Raw genomic sequence first — 19,926 nt, 5'->3', positions numbered from 1 at the left:
GGGCCCACGCCCCCTGCTGTGTCATGCAAACAAGGAACCACTAATCCGAGACATCTTAGGTACTAGGTGTTTTGTAATCAGTCCACCTGTGGAGAAAGGCAAAAGGTTTACCGTGGAAATTATAGAGGAATTCTAGAAACTGAGAAAGTAAAGAGGGCTGAGAAGGGGTGAGTAACAGGAGACTCACATGGGAACAGAGAAACGGTCATTCGCGGGCTGCCTGGGTGGTGCTGGAATTCTAGGAGAAGCAGCATCGAAGCAGAAGGTGCTACCAAGAGGGCTGACGTGTGTCTGGGTGGTTGGGGCTTGTTGCGAGAAGAGCCCTCTTGAACAAGTTGTACTGAGGCAGCAGACATAGGGAGGGGAGGCTGATGTGCAGGAAATGTGGGCATGACCACTCGGTAGACACAATGAACAAATGTTCCTTGGACTGCAGTCATTGTCTAAGTGCTGCTTTGGGCCGGGACCTGAGGAGCTTGAAGTCTAGGCGGGAGATGGACATGTATAAATGGTTAAATAACAACCCAGATTCGTATACGGTGAATGTCACAGACAGCATACACACGGACACTGCAGGAGCGTAGAGCAGCCAGAATGTCACCGGGGACACTCGGGAACGGGAACTCTGGAGTGGATGTGAGATGCCATCTGGATTCTGAGTGATGGGCAGGATTTCAACGAGTGGGGAGGAAGCAGGAGGACATTTCAGGAACCGGGAAGGCGCAAGCAAAGAAGGCAGGCAGGAATTGCAAGAGTGTATTTAGAGGCGCATGAGGAAGGCCAAGTGGCTGGAATCAAGTCTTCCCAAGGTGACATGGTACCTGCCTGCGGGAGCCGACAGCGCGTCGGGGAGAGTGCTTGCACACACACGTGTGCAAGCAAGGGCACGAGGAGACAGCCCCTCCCCCATGTGAGAGGAAGAGGAAGGAGTTTTAAAAATAAATAAAGCACCTCTTAATTATTCACAGATTATCTGCATTGCAGTTGATCTGGAACAAATCCTGCTCTCATTTGCCAGTGATGTCATCTCCCTGCTTAGGTGCGCAGTCCTGTCTGTTTACAACCCAGTGGGAGCTGGCAAGGGAAGAAGGCTTACGCATCTCTTCTCATAAAGCAAAATATATAATTGCCTGTTTGCTGCGCCCTTGGGAACTGGACCAGGCATATGGATAGAGAGTGAAAGAAGCTCCAGTTTGGTTTCTGTTACCTGATGCGCAGTGAGACTCAGAGGAGGACGGAACGAGGCACTGGGGTGGCTCTTCGGTTCCCCTGAATTAGGTATCCAGGTGGATATCACTAGCATGGACACAGAGTGTGGTGCAGAGGGTGGTCCCAGCGCTGTTTTCTAATTGGCAAGGAATCCTCAGAGTGAATGGTATTCATTTCTCAATTCATCAAATGTTTATTGACCCTGTCTATGTAGGAAGCACTGAGCTGGTGTCCTCTGAACCTCGGTGCCCTCATCTGCAAAGTGGGGACTTGGACCAGAATCATTCTCTCTCAGCAAAAGTACTGGCATTTGGGGGTGGGTGTCAGTTATTCACTGATAGAACTGCTTGGCAGGATGGTTAGCCAATCTAGCCCTGCCTCTTCAAGGCCAGTAGTGACTCCTAGTCAGATTAGCCAGGGAGGGTGCTTGGGTGGCACAGTGGTTAAGTGTCTGCCTTTGGCTCAAGTCAGGGTCCCGGGGTCCTGGGATCGAGCCCTGCATCGGGCTCCCTGCTCTCTGGGAAGCCTGCTTCTCCCTCTCCCACTCCCCCTGCTTGTGTTCCCTCTCTTGCTGTGTCTCTCTCTGTCAAATAAATAAAATCTTTAAAAACAAAAAAATTAGCCAGGGAGGGCAGCACCATCCCCAGTTAAGGACCACTAGACTTGTTTGCTATGATTGCTTCCTATTCTGAACTTCAGTAAGACCAAGGTTATTTTGCTGCTGGGACCAATAAAAACATGAAGAGTAGAATTGCTGAAGATCTTGACAAAACATTAGAATAGTAGGTACATCTTATTCAAGTGCAAGGGAATTTTTAACAAAGTCATCAATAGCTGACATCTGCTGAGCATTTACTATATTCCAGACCCTTGGCAAATCTCCTTCATAAGTTTTTAGAGGGGATCTGAGCATTCACTATTTCAGATCATCTCTGTCCCCTGATTTGCCCCCCTTAATTTCAGACATTGAGTTAACTGTTGTTTTGCCTCATTTATCATTTGCAGAGTTGTGCAAAATTCAGATATGAAAGCATCCCTACAGAGGACCCAACAGGATGATGAGAATTAAGAAATAGCCCTGCTAGATTCACTCCTTTGGGCAGGGTACAGTGTTTGTTCTCTGAGTGTCCACGGACTTAATAAACTTATAAAACCTGCCACTCCCTTAAAAGCTATGGCATTGCCTTCACTCCAGAGGTCTGATTTTACATTGTTTGTTTTGCAATGTTTTTTTTCGCCCCTCTTAGGTCCTATGCCTGTAATTTGAGTCAGCAGCCACCAGGGGGCAGTCAGGCTAGGATGTGAGCCATTGCTTTGAAGAGCTACGTCCCCATCATCAAAGAGAATACAGTTCAGGGGCGCCTGGGTGGCTCAGTCGTTAAGCGTCTGCCTTCGGCTCAGGTCATGATCCCAGGGTCCTGGGATCGAGCCCCGCATCGGGCTCCCAGCTCCGCGGGAAGCCTGTTTCTCCCTCTCCCTCTCCCCCTGCTTGTGATCCTGCTCTCACTGTGTCTCTCTCTGTCAAATAAATAAATAAAATCTTTAAAAAAAAAAAAAAGAGAATACAGTTCACCACGCCAGTCCTGGTGTCTTGCTAAGAACTCTGTGCCCTGCTTTGCTGGATGGCACAGAGGTTAAGTGTCTGCCTTCGGCTCAGGTCATGGTGGCAATAAAATTTATAGGGTGGCAATAAAATTTCCTTATTTAGTATGTGTGCTTATGCTGCCTCTGTGGAAAGCAAGAGATACACATGTAATTAAATATCAGCATTTGGCAAATTCTCTCAAAATACCCAAAGACATTTGCAAAAGAGGGAAGCACAGGGGTCCGAGTAGAAACACAAAATTATCGATCCTTTATTTTCTGTCTGCAGCTACTTTTTACTCTCAACCTTCCCAGCTAGTACTGATGTATGTGTTTAGAGTTAATTTCTCAAAAGTCAGAGTGGATCATCCCCACCCACAATTTGGGTGTGTGAACCTTTGGGGAGCAGGCATTTACATAAAAGGCATACCGTTTGACGATCTTATCAAATCAATCCATCTTCTCTCTCTTCCAGGGGAGTGCTGCACACAGCAGGAGGGGCGGCTGGGCAGTGCAGAGCCTGGAATCCCCTGAGCAAGCAGTGTTTCAGCTGGCTGGACAGATCAAATAACATTTGGGCTGGTTAACAAAGGACACGCAAGTGGGAAGGTGTTGGAAGCTGGAGTGTGGAAATTTACCCAACGTTATTCCTTTGACAGAAAAGGGGACATGGTCTGAAAGATGCCGCATTCCTGCAGCCTGTCTGAGTTCAGCAGCACACAGTCTTGTGCAAGGTGGTGTGGAGGAGGGGGTGACAGAGGACATTGCCCCATCTGAAGCCCCTGGAGGATCCTGGCTTGGCAGCTGAGTGCCCCTCAGCGTTGGGACTTGAGGTGTAACTTGGTGTAGAGCCCAAGAAAGGTGGTTGGGTTTCTCTGGCTTTCTTCACCAATGCTCACCAGCCTGGTTTGGGTTGCAGAATCTAAGGGGAACTGGTAGAAAGCGGAGCTGGCAGAAGTAGAAAGAAGCCCCTGGAAGCCTCCAGAATCCATTGCTGGGATCACTTCATCCTGCTCAGGACACAGAGAATAGCTACCAAGCTGCTGGATGCTGTGACAGAACCGAGCTCTGGACCATCGTAAGTCAAGGAGCACAGCTCAGCAACAGCTCTGCATTTCAGCCGGAAGGAACATCTTTTAACAAAAGATTCAGAGAGGAGAGTTTCTGCATCTTTTACCTTGAGGTCCATATGGTAGAACACTTTACACTCACATAGATAATGAGACTGGTATTTCTCTCCAAGATGCTACCTTTGAAAAAAGCATGAGCCATTCTAAGCTTCGAGGAGAGTTCAGGGTCCAGAGGCGTTGGCGGACAGCCCTCCCGACGCAGGTTAAGAAAACAGTCTGAGCCTTCGCCTTCCACAGTTCAGCAAGCGTGGACATACGCCACTCCTTTCTCCAGAAAGCTGGTGGCAGTGCCCTCACCACGAGAAAAAGCAGCCCTCAGCTCTGGGACTCGACAGAATGAGGTGTGCTGGGGAAGCCGCTACCCAGGACGTGGCCGCCGTTGACTGCCCCTCCATCGCCCGGGCAGACCCTGACCACTGAGCCGACAATGGCTGAGAAGGGTGACTGCGTCGCCAGCGTCTATGGGTATGACCTTGGTGGGCGCTTTGTTGACTTCCAACCCCTGGGCTTCGGTGTCAATGGGCTGGTGCTGTCGGCCGTGGACAGCAGGGCCTGCCGGAAGGTGGCCGTGAAGAAGATCATCCTGAGCGACGCCCGCAGCATGAAGCACGCGCTCCGGGAGATCAAGATCATCCGGCGCCTGGACCATGACAACATCGTGAAGGTGTACGAGGTGCTGGGACCCAAGGGCACTGACCTGCAGGGCGAGCTGTTCAAGTTCAGCGTGGCCTACATCGTCCAGGAGCACATGGAGACCGACCTGGCACGTCTGCTGGAGCAGGGCACGCTGACGGAGGAACACGCAAAGCTGTTCATGTACCAGCTGCTCCGCGGGCTCAAGTACATCCACTCCGCCAATGTGCTGCACAGGGACCTGAAGCCCGCCAACATCTTCATCAGCACAGAGGACCTCGTGCTCAAGATCGGGGATTTCGGGTTGGCAAGGATTGTTGACCAGCATTATTCACACAAGGTATGTCTGGCTGGAATGGCTGGTATGGGTGGTCCACAGAACCCTCAAGAATGCTCGCGGTCATTCAAGAGGGTATTCCTAGCTCCACTGGAGTCAGGGGACTGGGGTCCGTACCTGGGGGAGGCTGGAGAGTGCGTGCTAGAAAGATCACTGGCCTGAAAAGCAGTTGTTGGCCAGGCAGGGGGTAGGAGCGGTGGCCTGATTCTTAGGCTTGGCTCCACCCCAGGGCCACAACCAAGAATTCCTAGCGGCACAAGATGGGGTTGGAGTAGGTGATCTTGAAGATTTCTTCCAGCTCTAAACTCTATGGCTTTTAAAACTGTGGTTGGTGAATTTGCCTCGAGCATCCTCTTATCTCTGCCATCCACATAATACCACCTCTCCCCGCTGTCTGCTCAGGACTCCCGGTGAGGCTCCCCAGCACACCAGCCTTATGCTCTAGTTGAGCTTGCCTCCTCCTCCCACTCTGTGTCCTGTTCTCTCTGTCTATGGACGGAGGGCACGAACAGTGAATCTGATAAACTAATCCTCAGTTTACACTGTTTAGCTAATGGCTCGGCTCTCCCAGGTCCCATGATGCTCTGGCCTCTCGGTGTCATACTAACACTACAGGTGTCTGGACAGTCCTGAGACCCCACGTGTCAGGGCTAAATGCCCTACCAGCTGCAGAGATCAGAGCTGACCCAGCCACGCTGATGGAGATACTGACACTTGTTCTCAAGGCCCCAGACCTCTTCTTAACTAATGCACTGCTCCCTTCAGGACCTGGGAATCCTTTGAAGTTCTCTTCCCCCACCCCACCCCTTGTTCCTGCCACTTTAGGGGAGCCTCTGAGCACCTCAGCCCGAGCACACGTCACCAGGCATCCCTCAACAGAGCTGTGGGGTGGGTGTGACTTCCATCCTTCTGCCAAAACCTTTGAGCCATGAATTTTTATTAGAGTGAAAACATTCCCTAGGAAGTAGGTCAGCCAAAGTGGCCGAGGTGGGTCATGAAAGGGGAGGGTGGCTCTGACCTTGAGCATGCTTCAGCTTTCTCTCTGAGGCCCCAGTCCTCTGCTGTCCCTTGCCACCTGATTTGCCCACAGCCAGAAGGTCACAGACTCATAGAAAGGCGCTGACCCGTCTGGTGCAGCCCCAGTGAGAGCGCACCCAGGGGAGGGGACAGAAGGGCTCCCTGTCCCACCCTCACTGCCTGGAGCTTGGGCTCCAGCCCAGATGTCAGACCCCAACTCAGCCCAACTGGCTCTAGCTCCTTAGTACCGCCTTCACCCCCCTCCTGCGGCCAGGCCATCTGTCAAAATGGATGGTTGACTTTGTAGGCAAGAGTATCCATGGTAAAAATAATAATAATAATAATAATAATAATAATAATGCCTTTCTGTCTTCCTAATACCCTTTGCCGTTTGTACCTTCACTTTCTTCTAAGAAGCAATGACTCCAAACAATCGAACTGAAGGTTTTAACCCAAATCAATTCTTATTTGGTGAAAGGACCAGAGAATCCATGACACTTACTTCTGGGATGCACAAGACCACTTTCTGAATTGGAATAATCCAGTCCATTCGGGAGTAAAAATAGGACCCCCCCTTGATGAAAGGCTCTGATTAAGTGACGTGTTCTAGGGAAAGTGCTCTGAACAGCACGCAGGAGACCTTCTCTAAAGTCAGGAAGGGTGATTTGTTGGGGTGAAGATTGGCTGCCCTAACAATTCTTAGAAGGTGTGTGGTGTGAGGAAGTGAGGAGGCAGGGGTCCAGGCTCCCTTCTGACAGTGCTGGCCAGGGACGTGGGCAGTCACTTGCCCTCTGAGAGCCTTGGTTTCCCCATCTTTGACAGGGATGGTGGTAGATGCCGTCTGCCCACTGGCTTGTGGTTACAAATCAAAATGGAGCATGAATGTAAAGCCCCCTTGGAAAGTAGTAGGGAGCCCATCCACTTATGTAATGAGTGTCTGCTGAGCACCTTGGGCCCCAGCCCGGGTTCCCTGGCCACTGACTGTAAGTGGCTGCTCTCCTATCCCTCGGGGTGGGAAGACACCTCTCTGGTTGGGACTCTCATGTTCCTGATGCAGAAGAATTTAGGTGTTCTGACTTACTCTTCTTAGAGTCTCTTCAATAAAATAAGCTGTGGGAAGTTAAAAATAAAATCACTGGGGCCAGTTGTGAGCCCAGTCGGTGTTCGCGTGAGGCCTTCTCGCGTCCTAATGCAAGGTCTTTCTAGGCACCATCGCCTTCTGGAAGGCTTGGTGTTCCCCAGTTGGAATTAGTCTTTCCTTCTTCTGAATTCCCCTGTTGGTTCTTCCCCAGCCCATAACCTGAATCTTCTAGCATCTACCATTCTCTGCTCTGTCTTATGGGTATTTTTGTCTGCATCTTCTGTGCTCCCTTAAGCTGAGAGGCCCTTGGTTCTTGAGGGCATGTCGCGTTCATCTTATCTTCCCCAGGGAGTCTGATCACTGTGCCTGAAACATGGCCCAGTTGATCTTGTTGTGACTGTCTTGAACAGATGGGCAAATAGTCATTTACCAGCACATTACAGATAGGAAGCTAGTTGGGTTCATTGATCTCATGTGGTTAGAGGGTTTGACTCTCAGAAAGAGAGCACATAATTCTTCCAGCTGGTGGGTTGGTCGGGGTCAGATGTGTGCATCTGCTCTCCCCTTTGTGTGTGGAGGGTGATGTCTACATGGGAGCTGCTCTAAACCTGACCCCTCCTGAAGTTCTGTGGATCCTGTACTCACCTTGAAGAAGATCGTGCTCACCTGGGCCATGGCCAGCACCTATGTGTGGGTTATAAAATGGCACTCCTTTTTTTTCATGCTGATTGAGCCCAGTGCCAGGGACAGACTTTGTGCCCTGACTGGTGGCTGGACTTGGCCCCTTGGCTGAGCACCACCCACCCGGGTCTCACTGTCCTCATTGTGACTTCCTCCTGGGTAGATAGTGAGCCTCCTTCACTTCCACATCTCCTCATCTACAACAGGGCCTGCCAGAGGGTAGTGTCCACTGAGTTCACCTCAGCATCACCTTGTCCATCCCCTTCACTTCACAGATGACAAAACCAGGGCCTAGGAAGGGGAGGAGACCCACTCAAGATCTCACGATGAGTGGCCACCACACACGGTTCAACTCCACGCCCACTGGCTTTCCTATGCCTCTCTTCTCGGTTGTCTTCTGTCAAACACTGTCATTGTTCCCATTCTGCTGATTTCACAGGATTCTTGTTAGTCACGTGGAGGATGTTTGATCAAAGTGCTTTCAAAGATGTACGAAGGGCAAAATCACTAACAGAACTATTTGCCCAGTAGATGCCATAATAATATCACTCAGACATTCAGGTATCGATTTGCCCTCCCCTGAAATACAGAACCAGCTCCTGACAGGGCCAGAGGTGAGTCATGAGGCCCCACCTGAAGGGTGGCTTCCCAGCCTCCGCTCCTGGGATGAACCCTTCCTGCCCACCTCCTCGGCCAGCCCGCTAAGGAGTTCCTTGTTGTTTGAGTCAAGAAGAGGCTGCTGAGGGGTCAGAGCTTGTTTTCCTTTGAATTTGTCCTATTAGGAACTAGAGGATCTCCGAAGAGGGGGGAAAATGTTGTTTAAGACTTGGCTGAGTCCTGCGTAAATTCTAAGTGGTGTCAGGAGCCCCTGAGAGCCCAAGGTACGCTGACAGCCAGATTAGCTGCGTGAACACACTCTCCTCGTGGAGGGGCCCCCCGTGGCTGAGGGGAGGAGCCCCCTCTCCTCGCTGGGGCTGCCAGTAGGCTTGCCTTTTCTCTGGGGTAGCAGGCAGAAGACACCAGGAAAGAGAGCAAGAGCCAGAGGCCCAGCAGAATTTGGACAGCCAACGGCTCTTGTGTTTTGGTGGATCCCTTGAGAAAGTCTAAGTTTGTTCGGCTGGCCTGGCTTTGGTCCCTTGACCCCTTTCTGTTTCAGAGCCCTCTGTCTTCATACCGCATTCCCTATCAGGATGCATTCACACTTTACCTACCTATCTCATGAAGATGCCTTAGAAATTAATAGGGCAGTGATTGATTCTCAAAGTGCTGGAGCAGAGCGTCAACTTCACCCCGGGGCCTTGTTAGAGATGCAGAGTCTCTGGTTCCATCTCAGGCCTGCCCGATCAGAAACTCAGGGTGGGGCCCAGCAAGCCGGGTCTTAACAAGCCTCCAGGTGAATCTGATACTGGTCAACTTTCTAGAACCACTGATCTGAAGACCCGGAACAGCTTGTCTATGGACAGAATGCTGATGCTCCTGACATGTTTGCTGGTGCTTGAAGCCGTGGTTCTCAGCCTTCAGCACCGTGAAGAAGGCTAAGAACGCCCAGATAGCGGGGTTGTGTTTGAAGCAGCTACTTTAACTAACTGGGGTTGTTCATGGCGGGGATGTCGTGCCAGGGAATGGGGAAGGTTGTTTTCGGCAGGATGACTTTTTAGGGTCTCCATCACATCACATGGGAAGCTGCCTGGCCTGTTCACCAGGTTTGGTAGAAAGCCACACAAACCAGGGACCTCCACCAGAAGGAGCACTGGTTCTGTTTAGGTGTGATTTTCACAATAGTCAGGTGATAGGAACACAATTTTAGAAAACATGTACTTTTCATTCTGGTGTAAACTACTTGACCTGAGGTAATTTCACGACAGACACTGGCTTCACAGATCAGTGAGACGGAGTGTTGATTGAGGGCTCGGCAGATTACCATAGTTCGTTAGGGCTTGTGGTTCCAGGTCCCAGAGGAGGCAGAAAGGTGCATGATGTTGAACACACACAGCCAGCTTCCGAAGGCTCTGCATGGAGCTTCGGTCGGCAGTGTTTATGCTGGTTTAATCATGTTCATCAACCTCCCCTCCTCCTCTCCTGGCCACTGCCTTCCCTTGATGGCTTCTTGTCTGTCTAGGCCAATATAACCTCCCCCTGTCTACCTGGGCAGACACACAGAAAGCCCCCCCTAAAGCCCAGATTCCCTTGAAACAGAACCTCAGAGGAGGAATGCTCATTTCTGTGCCTAAAATAGGGTCTTTGCTGCCGATCAAGAGAATGGCCATTTGGTGTTCTGGCGGCTTGTATTTTGAACGATCGCCATATTGCAGATGCAGGGAATGAGGTGCAGGTCCCTAGGTGCAGGGAGTGAGGAAGGGCTTGCCCAGGATCCCGGAATAGGACCAGGGTCCACGGTGCTGGCACTGGGAGAGGCCCAGCCAGACCCGGGGGCCAGGGTTTCATGAGAAAATGGGCTCATGGAAGGACAACCTGCTGAAGGGCCAGCTAGAAGTTCTTAAGCTGCTAAGCGTGTTATTCCAAATCAGTGGAGCTGAAAAGATTTATTTAAAAGGCTATGAAATATCCCTTTTTAAAAGGGAAAAACATGACCTAGGGGATTAGAACAGAGGTTGTCCTAGAGAGTCAAGTGTCCCTGAATACTCAGGCCCACTTGGAAAGCTAATTTTGTTGACTTTCAGAGCCTCCCTCCCCCTTCCCACTGCAGCCCCACCCCAGGAGCAGGGTCTTCACTCTGTCCCTGGGCGTCCTGGGGTCCTCTTCTGCACCCTCCCAGAACATCACACCTGGGCCTCCCTCCCTGGGAAGCAACCCCACTTAGCTCCAGGGGCGATATGAAAAATCTTTAACAACTGGCATGGCCCACGCACCGCCAATCAGAAAGGAAGCCAGTCAGAGGCCTAAGGCGGGGTCCTGGAGGTGCCCTGCTTGCCAGGAATTGACCCTTTATGGCCAGATCATAGAGAGATCTAAGAGTCGCTGGGAATGAGGCCAAGGTGAGGAGTGAGGGAATCAGGGGCTTGGAGCAATGCCTATTTCCCAACCAGTTTACAGCATTTCATTATTCTACCACTGGCCTCGCTGCCCCAGTGCATCCCAGCTGTGCTTGCTGCCTTCCTCGCCATATCAAAGCTCACCCTTTCTCGTGTGCCTGCTGGTCTGCCTCTTCACGGGGGGCGGGGGGGGGCGGTGAACTGTTGATTAAAAGCGTAAAGCGATCAGGAGCTTCCGCCTTATTTTCAACACCAGCCTCCTTGCTCACCTGGTGCTCACCCACAGGAAGTCCGCGTCCTGCCAGAGATGCTGGAGAGGGGCTAGAGTTTCATGTCCTACAGGCTTGCTGCTGACAAGTTCTTTCTTTATCTAGAAAGTGTCTTTATTTTGCTCTCATGTTTAAAGTTTGTTTTCTCTGGATATGAAATTCCGAATCTACGATATTTTTGTCGTTCAGTACTTAAAAATGCCATCGCCTATTTCCTGCCCTATTATTTCTGAAGAGAAGGTCTTCATTCACATCATTTCCCCTGTATGGAATGTGGGGTTTTTTCCTCTGCTATCAAGATTTTTTCTTTTTTTTTTTTTTTTTAAGATTTTTCTTGATCTTTAACTTCCAGCAGCTTGACTGGGATATGCCCAGGTGTGGTTTTCTTGGTGCTTATTTTTGGGGCAATTCATTGAGCTTCTTGGATCTGTAGGTTTATTTGGGAAATTTCAACAGTTTGTTTTTTTTCCCCACTCCACTTTTTCTCTCTTCTCTGGGTTCTGATTACATGTATGTTACTCAGCTTGGTATTGCTCCAAAAGATAGTACAGCCCTTTTTCTGTCTTTTTTGAAGAATGGATAAGTTCTGTGGTTCTGTCTTCAATTTCACTAATCCTTTCTTCTGCCATCTCTTATTTGTAATTAAGCTCGTTTGGTGAGTTTTCCATTTTAGATAATATGCTTTTCCATTCCAGAATTTCCATTTGGTTCCTTTTTTATAGTTTCCCTTTATGTGCTGAGATTCCCCATCTTCATCCATTGAGATCGTTTTTTTCCTCTTTCAACCCATGAAATATTTAAAATAGCTGCTTTAAAGTCTTCACCAATTCCAAATCTGGGACATCTCCAGATTGTTTTATATTGACTCCTTTTTTTCTTCTGAATTTGGGTCACATTTTCTTTCTTCTCTACATTTCTGGTAATTTTTGCTTGTTTGTGGACATTGCAGTTGATACTCTGAAAGGGGGCCTGAATTATATTGTCTTCCTTTAATGAGTTCAAAACCCAATTTTGGTTTTTGTTTTGGCAGTCCGTTAATTTACGGATGGTTCTCCTTAATTTTGTTAAGGCTTGGTTTTAGGCTTTGATAGGGCAGGACTAAAGTAACCCTTACTCTAGATCATGGTCCTTACTCCCAGGACCTGCCCTTATTGTCTCGTTGGAATGCCTGGTGCTTCCCCTCTGGCTAGACTGGAATTCCTGTGGACCCAGTGGTAGGTCTCTACAACCTCTAATATTCTTGCTCTGCTCTCAGTTCCGAAGTAGCTGCTCTACCAGCCCACGCCAGAGTCTCACCCTGTGTATGTGCAACACAGCACTCAGCCAGAGATCTGTGCAAGCCCCAGCCCCACAACACACTTCTGCGCCCCCACCCTACTGAAGAAACTTCCTCTCCAGTATCTTTTTTTTTTTTTTTTTTTTAAGATTTTATTTATTTATTTGACAGAGAGAGACACAGCGAGAGAGGGAACACAAGCAGGGGGAGTGGGAGAGGGAGAAGCAGGCTTCCCGCAGAGCAGGGAGCTCGATGTGGGGCTCGATCCCAGGACCCTGGGATCATGACCTGAGCTGAAGGCAGTCACTTAACCAACTGAGCCACCCAGGCGCCCTCCTCTCCAGTATCTTGCCCTGCCAGCTCTATTTGCTTCAGCAGCCCCAAACTCCAGTTCCTACTTCCCCAGATCAGTAGGACAACCATGTTCCACTTTGCCCCACCTCCCTGTGCCGTGGTTGGGAAATCTACCCAGGCAGAGTGCCAGGGCGAATATGAAATTCACCTTATGTGTTTCCTTCTCTTGTCTCAGCCCATTGTCCAATGACTGAAAACATCAGCTGTGTATGTCTGTCCAGTTTTATCACTGCTTAAGATAGGAGGGCAAACCCAGTGCAGCTGCTCCATCCTTACCGGAAGCAGCCAGCCCTCGCATTTAAGGGTGCAATGCTCTGTGTGGCAGATCATCCTTTATGCTAGATTGGAAGCACCTTGCAGGAAGTGTTGGAGACTTACTTATCTCTACATCCTAGTAGCATGCTTAATGAATATTATTCAGTGGAATCAAGTGGAGAGCCTGGGGGCTAAGTGTTGAATACTGCACTGCTCCTCCTTGCCTTTACACCTGAGTGGATGTGCAGGTGGAGGAACTCCCTTTCACACAGTATCTTCAGTCCTGGTGGGGAGGATCCCAGCTGCTCCAGGCCTCGCTCCAGGCCTCACCCCAGTCCCTCCACTTGGGTACTCCCGGGGTGTAAGTGTCTCAGGAACACGATACTGTCTTATTCTATAGGCAGATATTCCTGTGTATATACTGAAGAAGAATGACTGGAAAATTGAGTCAAATCCTTTTCAGTTTTCACCTGAAGTGTAGTTTCTTGAATCAGCCTTTGCTGTGGTTGACTATCGAAAAGACAGTGGTATAGAAATAGGACACTGGGCAGAGGGGAGAGCATATTGCTAGGATTACCCTGACTTCCTTGGCGACCTTCTACATCAGTATTACGCTTCTTTGAGCCTCATCTCTAGCTTCTGCCACCCCACCCACCTTGTGCTGTAACATCACCGACTTGTCACCATTCACTGGATAATCCCATACTCAGTGACAGTTCTGATCCCATACACTGTTCCCTCCGCTCCCACATGAACTCCTACTATCCTTGCAGACTCAGCTCAAAAGCCCCACCTCGGCAAAGCTTTGCCCAGCTCCCCGTGGGAGAGTTAATCACACCTTCCTCCAGTATTCCTTCGCATACTCTGGTGATTATCTGTTCACATGCCTCTTCCCCGATAGACATTGGGGCCCTTAGGAAAGAGTATGTATCTCATTCATCTCTGTATTCCTAACACCTAGCACAGTATCTGACCCAGAATACGTGCACATTACATGCTTATTGACTAATGAAGAAGCTAAGCCTCTACCTTTTCACTGAATCGAGTACGGTCCTCAAGAGGGTCTCAGAATAAAGCATTTCTCTTCTTCAGGGCAGCTTTCAAATATTTGAAGTCATCCATCATGCCCCTCTAAATCTCTGCAGCCTAGAAGCCCTTTGTTTTCATACAATCATATCCAGGTACTGTTCTGAGTGCTTGACAGGTGTTAACCTGGTTAGTCCTTATAACAGCCTAATAATATAATAATAATAATAATAATAGTAATAATAGTAATAGTGGTGCTGCTATTGTCCCCATTGTACAGATGAAGACACTGAGGCACAGAGAGTAACTAGTCCAAGGTTGCCAACTGTAAATGGCGGAGTTAGGTGTCAAAGCCTAGCAGTGGCTTAGGAGACATTGCTGTAGCCACTGAGCTACCCTGCCTCGTTGGCTGTTTACACGATAATGTTGCCAGAGCTCACCCTACCCTCGCTGTCTTTTCATTGACCTCCCCCTACTTGTCATACCCTTTCTTAAAATGTATCTTTCAGAGCAGATACTGTGTGATTTAACCAGCAGAGTCGGTGAGAGTGTGACATCTCTGCTCCCTAAGTGATTTACTGTTCCTGCTGCCCGTGGCTTTTTTTTTTTTGGCAGCCACGTCAACTATTGTCCCATACTGAGCTTGTTGCCAACTAAGTTCAGCTAAGCCCGGTATTCTGTTTTACATTTATACAGTTGATTTTCATCTTGTTGGCTTCAGGCAAATATTCCAACCTGATGAGAGCTTTTTGGATCTTTGTTTTATCACAGAATTTTATCCCTTACAACATCGTAACTGATAAACCTGTCTTCTAGGACTTCACCTGTATCACCGATTTTATATTATTTATTTATTTATTTATTTTAAGATTTTATTTATTTATTTATTTTAAGATTTTATTTATTTATTTATTTATTTATTTTTAAAGATTTTATTTATTTATTTGAGACAGAGAGAATGAGAGACAGAGAGCATGAGAGGGAGGAGAGTCAGAGGGAGAAGCAGACTCCCCGCTGAGCAGGGAGCCCGATGCGGGACTCGATCCCGGGACTCCAGGATCATGACCTGAGCCGAAGGCAGTCGCTTAACCAACTGAGCCACCCAGGCGCCCAAGATTTTATTTATTTGACAGAGAGAGACACAGCGAGAGAGGGAACACAAGCAGGGGGAGTGGGAGAGGGAGAAGCAGGCTCCCCACTGAGCAGGGAGCCCGATGTGGGGCTCCATCCCAGGACCCTGGGATCATGACCTGAGCCAAAGGCAGACGCTTAACGACTGAGCCACCCAGGCGCCCCTGTATCACTGATTTTAAAATTAGGTGATTAGGTGAAACGCTTCGACTCATGGCCTCTAGACACTTCTCTCCAGGTGACACTTAACCCTAAGCTAACATTCTTTGGATTTAGTCGTCCAACCAGTTGTGAGTTTACATCGTTGTATAGTTATCTGATCTGTGTTTCTTCACTGTCCACAAAGATGTCCTAAGAGATTTAGCTAAGTGCCTTGTTGGAATTCAGGGACATTGTCTACAGAATCCTCTCCTTCCACCTCAATACAATTTTAAACTCATCCTAAAGTAAAAAAGCCAAATTCAAACTGCATGACCAGCTGTGACACTTTGATTCCTAGATACGTAGAACTCAGATGTTGGCAAACACCACCTTTTTACTTAGAGAGAATCTCGTACGTGAACATCTAAACTTAAAATCGTATTGGAGGTTAGGGCATGGTTAAGTAAACTGGCTTATCCACTATATAGCATGGGATACAACTATTTTCAGTGGTGTTTTTAAAAGAGTTTACAATAGCATAGAAAATGTTTATGTCATAATGATTAGGTTTACAAAGCAAGATACAGGATTGTATAGATGGTGATCATAACAGTTGGAAACACAGAGAAAGAAAGAAAACACATTAAAATTGGCTAGAGCTTGGGGCACCTGGGTGGTTCAGTCGGTTAAGCGTCTGCCTTCGGCTCAGGTCATGATCCCAGGATCCTGGGATCGAGCCCCATATCAGGCTCCCTGCTCAGCTGGGAAGCCTGCTTCTCCCTCTCCCTCTGCCCCTGCTTGTGATCTCTCTGTGTCAAATAAATAAAATCTTTAAATAAATAAATAAATAAAATAAAATTGGCTAGAGGTTAAAAACTCCAAAATGTTAATAAGGGTTAGACACGACAAATAAAAAGAAGGGGATTTTCCCTCCTTCTATTTATTTTTCTATAGTTCCCAAAAATGTGCAGTAGAAACATGCGTGGTTTTATCACAGTAACCTTTTCAGGTGGGAGTTTGGGGAAATTTGTCGCAAGAGTCCGTTTACCAAGAACATGTTTATTACAAAAGGGTGGTAAGCCCAGATCACTCCGTCCGTGAGAGAGAAGGGCGAAGCCCACCAGCATCTGGCCCAGGAGTGTGCACACGCTGACCCTGACATGTCCCATGTGTCTTACCTCCTCTCCCAGATGGCAGTCCCAGATGCAGACCATGGGACAGGCTCTTAGGATGCACCATGCCCCTGGGAAGCAGGACGACCCTCCTCATTGGTACCAGGTGACCCAGAGCGAGTCACCTAACCTGCCGCGGGCTGGCCCCGTCCCCTCATTGTACTAGATCCTGCTTCCCGGGGCTTTGTGTGCAGTGCGTAACGCACTAGGTCAGGCCTCTGGAAGCACTCAGTAAATATTAGCTCTTCTTCACTGTGATTATTAATCATGATTGGAGAGGGTTTCTGTGTTCTCAGACACTGGAAATTCTAATGCTAATAATAAATATTATTGAGGCAGGTGACCATGCTTTAGTTTCTCACCTAAGATACAAATTGAAGGAGTGAAGAAGAGTGTGAACAAGTCAGAAAACCTTTATGGGAATCAGTTGTCAAAATGGATTGATGACGAAGCACTGCGCTTGGAGGAGGGTGTTTAACCCAAAAGGAGACCAGGCCGCTAAATGTTGGCACTTTTGCAATTTAACCGAAGACTGATTCTAGTGCCGAGGTTATACACTAGGGTTGATGCTCAAAATATTTAACTCTCGGTAAGCTTGGGGACCAACCAATGGGAATAGACATCGGTGATGGCCCTTCAGAATGGATCCCAGCAATGAGCACCTGTCACTCCTACCCTGCCACCCTTCCCCTGCGAAGGCTAGAGAGGAGGGCCTGGCCTCCCCAGAGGTACTCATTTAGATGTCCGCCACCAAATGCCCATCCATGCGAGCAGAGCAGCAACCACAAGGCCCATCCTGACACAGCTGTTTTGGGAAGAGGCAAGACTCTGTCCCACAGCTGCCCTGACGTTCATTCTTGCTTCCTTCCCCTCTCTTCCATGATGTCCTGTTTGCCTCTCCTGTCCATCACACACCTGACAAGGTCCCCTTGTTGTCTGAGGCAGCAGGAAAGGAGGAGCCATTCCTTGTTCTGCCTGCTGCACCATGCGGGCCTCTCCTGTGTCACCAGATGACCTGGACAGCAGGTTTCCAGAGGGTGGGAGACCCTAGGGTATGGTCATGAAGATTGTATTGCACTATCTTCTATGCAGAACGATGACCATCTGCAGAACCCCGTGTCCTCCTGGCAGTGAGCTCAATTAAGCAGCTGTGAAATGCAGGACTCATCTTCTTGGGGATGAATTTTTCCCATTTCCCTAGTGGTCCTCTGTAGGCCTTTTGTCTTAGCTCTGTTCTGTGGTCACCAGCTGCCCTCAACCCTGACCCTGACCAATTTGCAAATGCTAATTCGAGAGCATGAACAGCTGATGGCTCCTGTGGCTGGGGGATCAATATCATCGTATCTACCCTGAAATTTTTCCTGGAATTCACAGTAAAGTACTCTGGGAGTTCTTTCCCACCAGTGGTAACTCTGGGTCCTCATACCAACCCTCTGAGGGAGGCAGGTCAGGTTAATTATTGTCCTCACTTGATAGCTGAGAACTAGGGGACCCCTGGGGCTCATCTAACACCTGCTGCTAATAAGAAGCAGAGCCTGGGTCAGACCTGCCTCCAGGGACCTGGACAGCAGCTAATGCAACTGGACTCGGCTCCAGAATTCAAGCACCCCTAGGTACTTTCTGTGATGAGAAGAGGGAAGAGTCATGAAATGGGGACACTTGCTTCTGCTTTCTCCATGAAGAAAGTTGGGGAACAGAGCAGTTTTGTGATCTTCCCTGGGGCCCACAGTGAGCAAAGGTGGGGCCTGGACAGGAAATTGCAGTCCCTGTGTCCTGGACCCTTCCTTCTCTCTGTGGGGCCCCACACAGTCTCCCACCTTCCCATGTCCACCTGCTGTCCTCCCCAGCACTCCTGCACCACTCTTTCCTTCCATCTTTCCCCACTGGAAACTTACTGGGGCCACGGCCTGTCTCACTGCCCCAGCACGCAGCTATTCGGGAAAAGGCTACCTGCTAGGGCGCTCCTTGCAGTAGAACAGTGATTTATATTGGCCTGTAAACTAACTTTATCGAGACATAATCAACATACTATACAATTCACCCATTTGAAATGTACATTTCACTGGCTTTTAGTATATTCACAGAGTTGTGCATCTATCACCATAATCAATTTTATTTTATTTTATTTTATTTTTTAAGATTTTATTTATTTGAGAGAAAGAGAGCATGCATGAGTGTGGGGGAGGGACAGAGGAGGAGAGAGAGAGAGAACCTCAAGCAGCCTCCACGCTGAGCACAGAGCCCTAAACGGGGCTCAGTCCCACAACCCTGAGATCATGACCTGAGCTGAAACCGAGAGTCGGACACTCAACCAACTGAGCCACCCAAGTGCCCCCAGAATCAATTTTAAAACATGTTCATTACCCCCAGAAAAACCCTCAACCCCCTGAGTCATCACCCCCCAAGGTCTCTATCCCCCCCTTCTCCAATCCTAGGCAACCAAGAAGTCTGCTTTCTTTACTGGGTTGCCAATTCCAGGCATTTTATATAAATAGGATCATGTGGTATGTGGTCCTCTGCGACTGGCTTAGTATATTTTCACGCTTCATTCATGTGGTAGCGGGTCTTACTTCTTCATTTCTGTTTATTGCCAAATGACATGCCAGTGTTGGATACACTGCATTTTGTGTATCTGTTCCTCGGCTGGTGGACGTTGGGGTTGTTTCCACTTTTCAGCTATCATGAATGATGCTGCTGTGAATGTTCGTGGACCAGCTTTTGTGGGTCCATAGGTTTCCATTTCTCTTGGATATAAACCTAGGAATGGGATTATTGAGTCCTGTAGTACTGTTGGAAGAACTACCAGAATGTTTTCAAACTGGCGGCACCATTTTACATTCTCACTAGCAACAAGGATTCAGTTTCTCCAAATCCTCAGTAACACTTCTCAGTTTCTGTTTTGTTTGTTTTCATTCTGGCCATCCCAGTGGTTTTGATTTCCATTTCCCTGGTGGCTAATGATGTTGAGTATTTTTTCATGTGCTTATTGGCCATTTATAGATCTTCTTTGGGGAACTGTCTGTTCAGATCCCTTGCCCATTTTTAATTGGGTTATTTGGGATTTTTTTTTTTAATTGGAGAATTGTAAAAGTTCTTTATGTATTCTAGATATAAGTCTCTTATCAGCTAAATAATTTGCAAAAAAAATTTCTGTCATTCCGTGGGTTATCTTTCGGTTTTTTGGAGTTGTCCTTTGAAGCACACGTTTTTTATTTTGATGATACCCTGTTTATGTTTTCTTTTGTCGTTTTTGCAGTTAGGGTCTAATCCAAGGTTATGAAGATTTACACCTATGATTTCTGAAAGTTTTATAGTTTCAGGTCTTACCCTTTGGGTCTTTGATCTGTGTTGAAGTCATTGCTGTAGATGGTGTGAGAGAGAGGTCCAGCTTCATTCATGTCTCTCCTTATGTCAGTGCAACACTATCCTGATGACTGAAGTTTTGTAGGAAGTTTTGGAATCAGGAGGTGGGTCTTCCAACATTCTTCTTTTTCAAGATGGTTTTGGCTCTTTGGGTCATGAAGCAGAATGAAGTGCTTATACACATGCTCTACCATGGATGAATCTTGGAACCATTATGCCAAGTGAAAGTAGCCAGTCACAAAAGGCCACCTGTTGTATGATTCTGTTTCTGTAA

At 48.3% G+C, this 19,926-nt stretch overlaps 1 protein-coding gene across 1 annotated transcript in view; it reads left to right on the top strand.

Annotated features, from left to right (window-relative positions):
* MAPK4 (mitogen-activated protein kinase 4) overlaps positions 1–19,926 on the top strand; it is a 143,143-nt gene that overhangs the window by 87,900 nt on the left and 35,317 nt on the right. The window contains exon 2 of the mRNA XM_031029632.2: positions 3,269–4,896. Within this exon, the coding sequence (XP_030885492.2) occupies positions 4,351–4,896 (546 nt within the window). The 5' untranslated portion in view covers positions 3,269–4,350. The remainder of the gene's footprint in view (positions 1–3,268; positions 4,897–19,926) is intronic.

Source organism: Leptonychotes weddellii, chromosome 13, assembly GCF_054177405.1.
Source record: "Leptonychotes weddellii isolate Sample4059 chromosome 13, ASM5417740v2, whole genome shotgun sequence".
NCBI lineage: Eukaryota > Metazoa > Chordata > Mammalia > Carnivora > Phocidae > Leptonychotes > Leptonychotes weddellii.
This window is presented reverse-complemented; position numbering and strand designations above follow the sequence as displayed.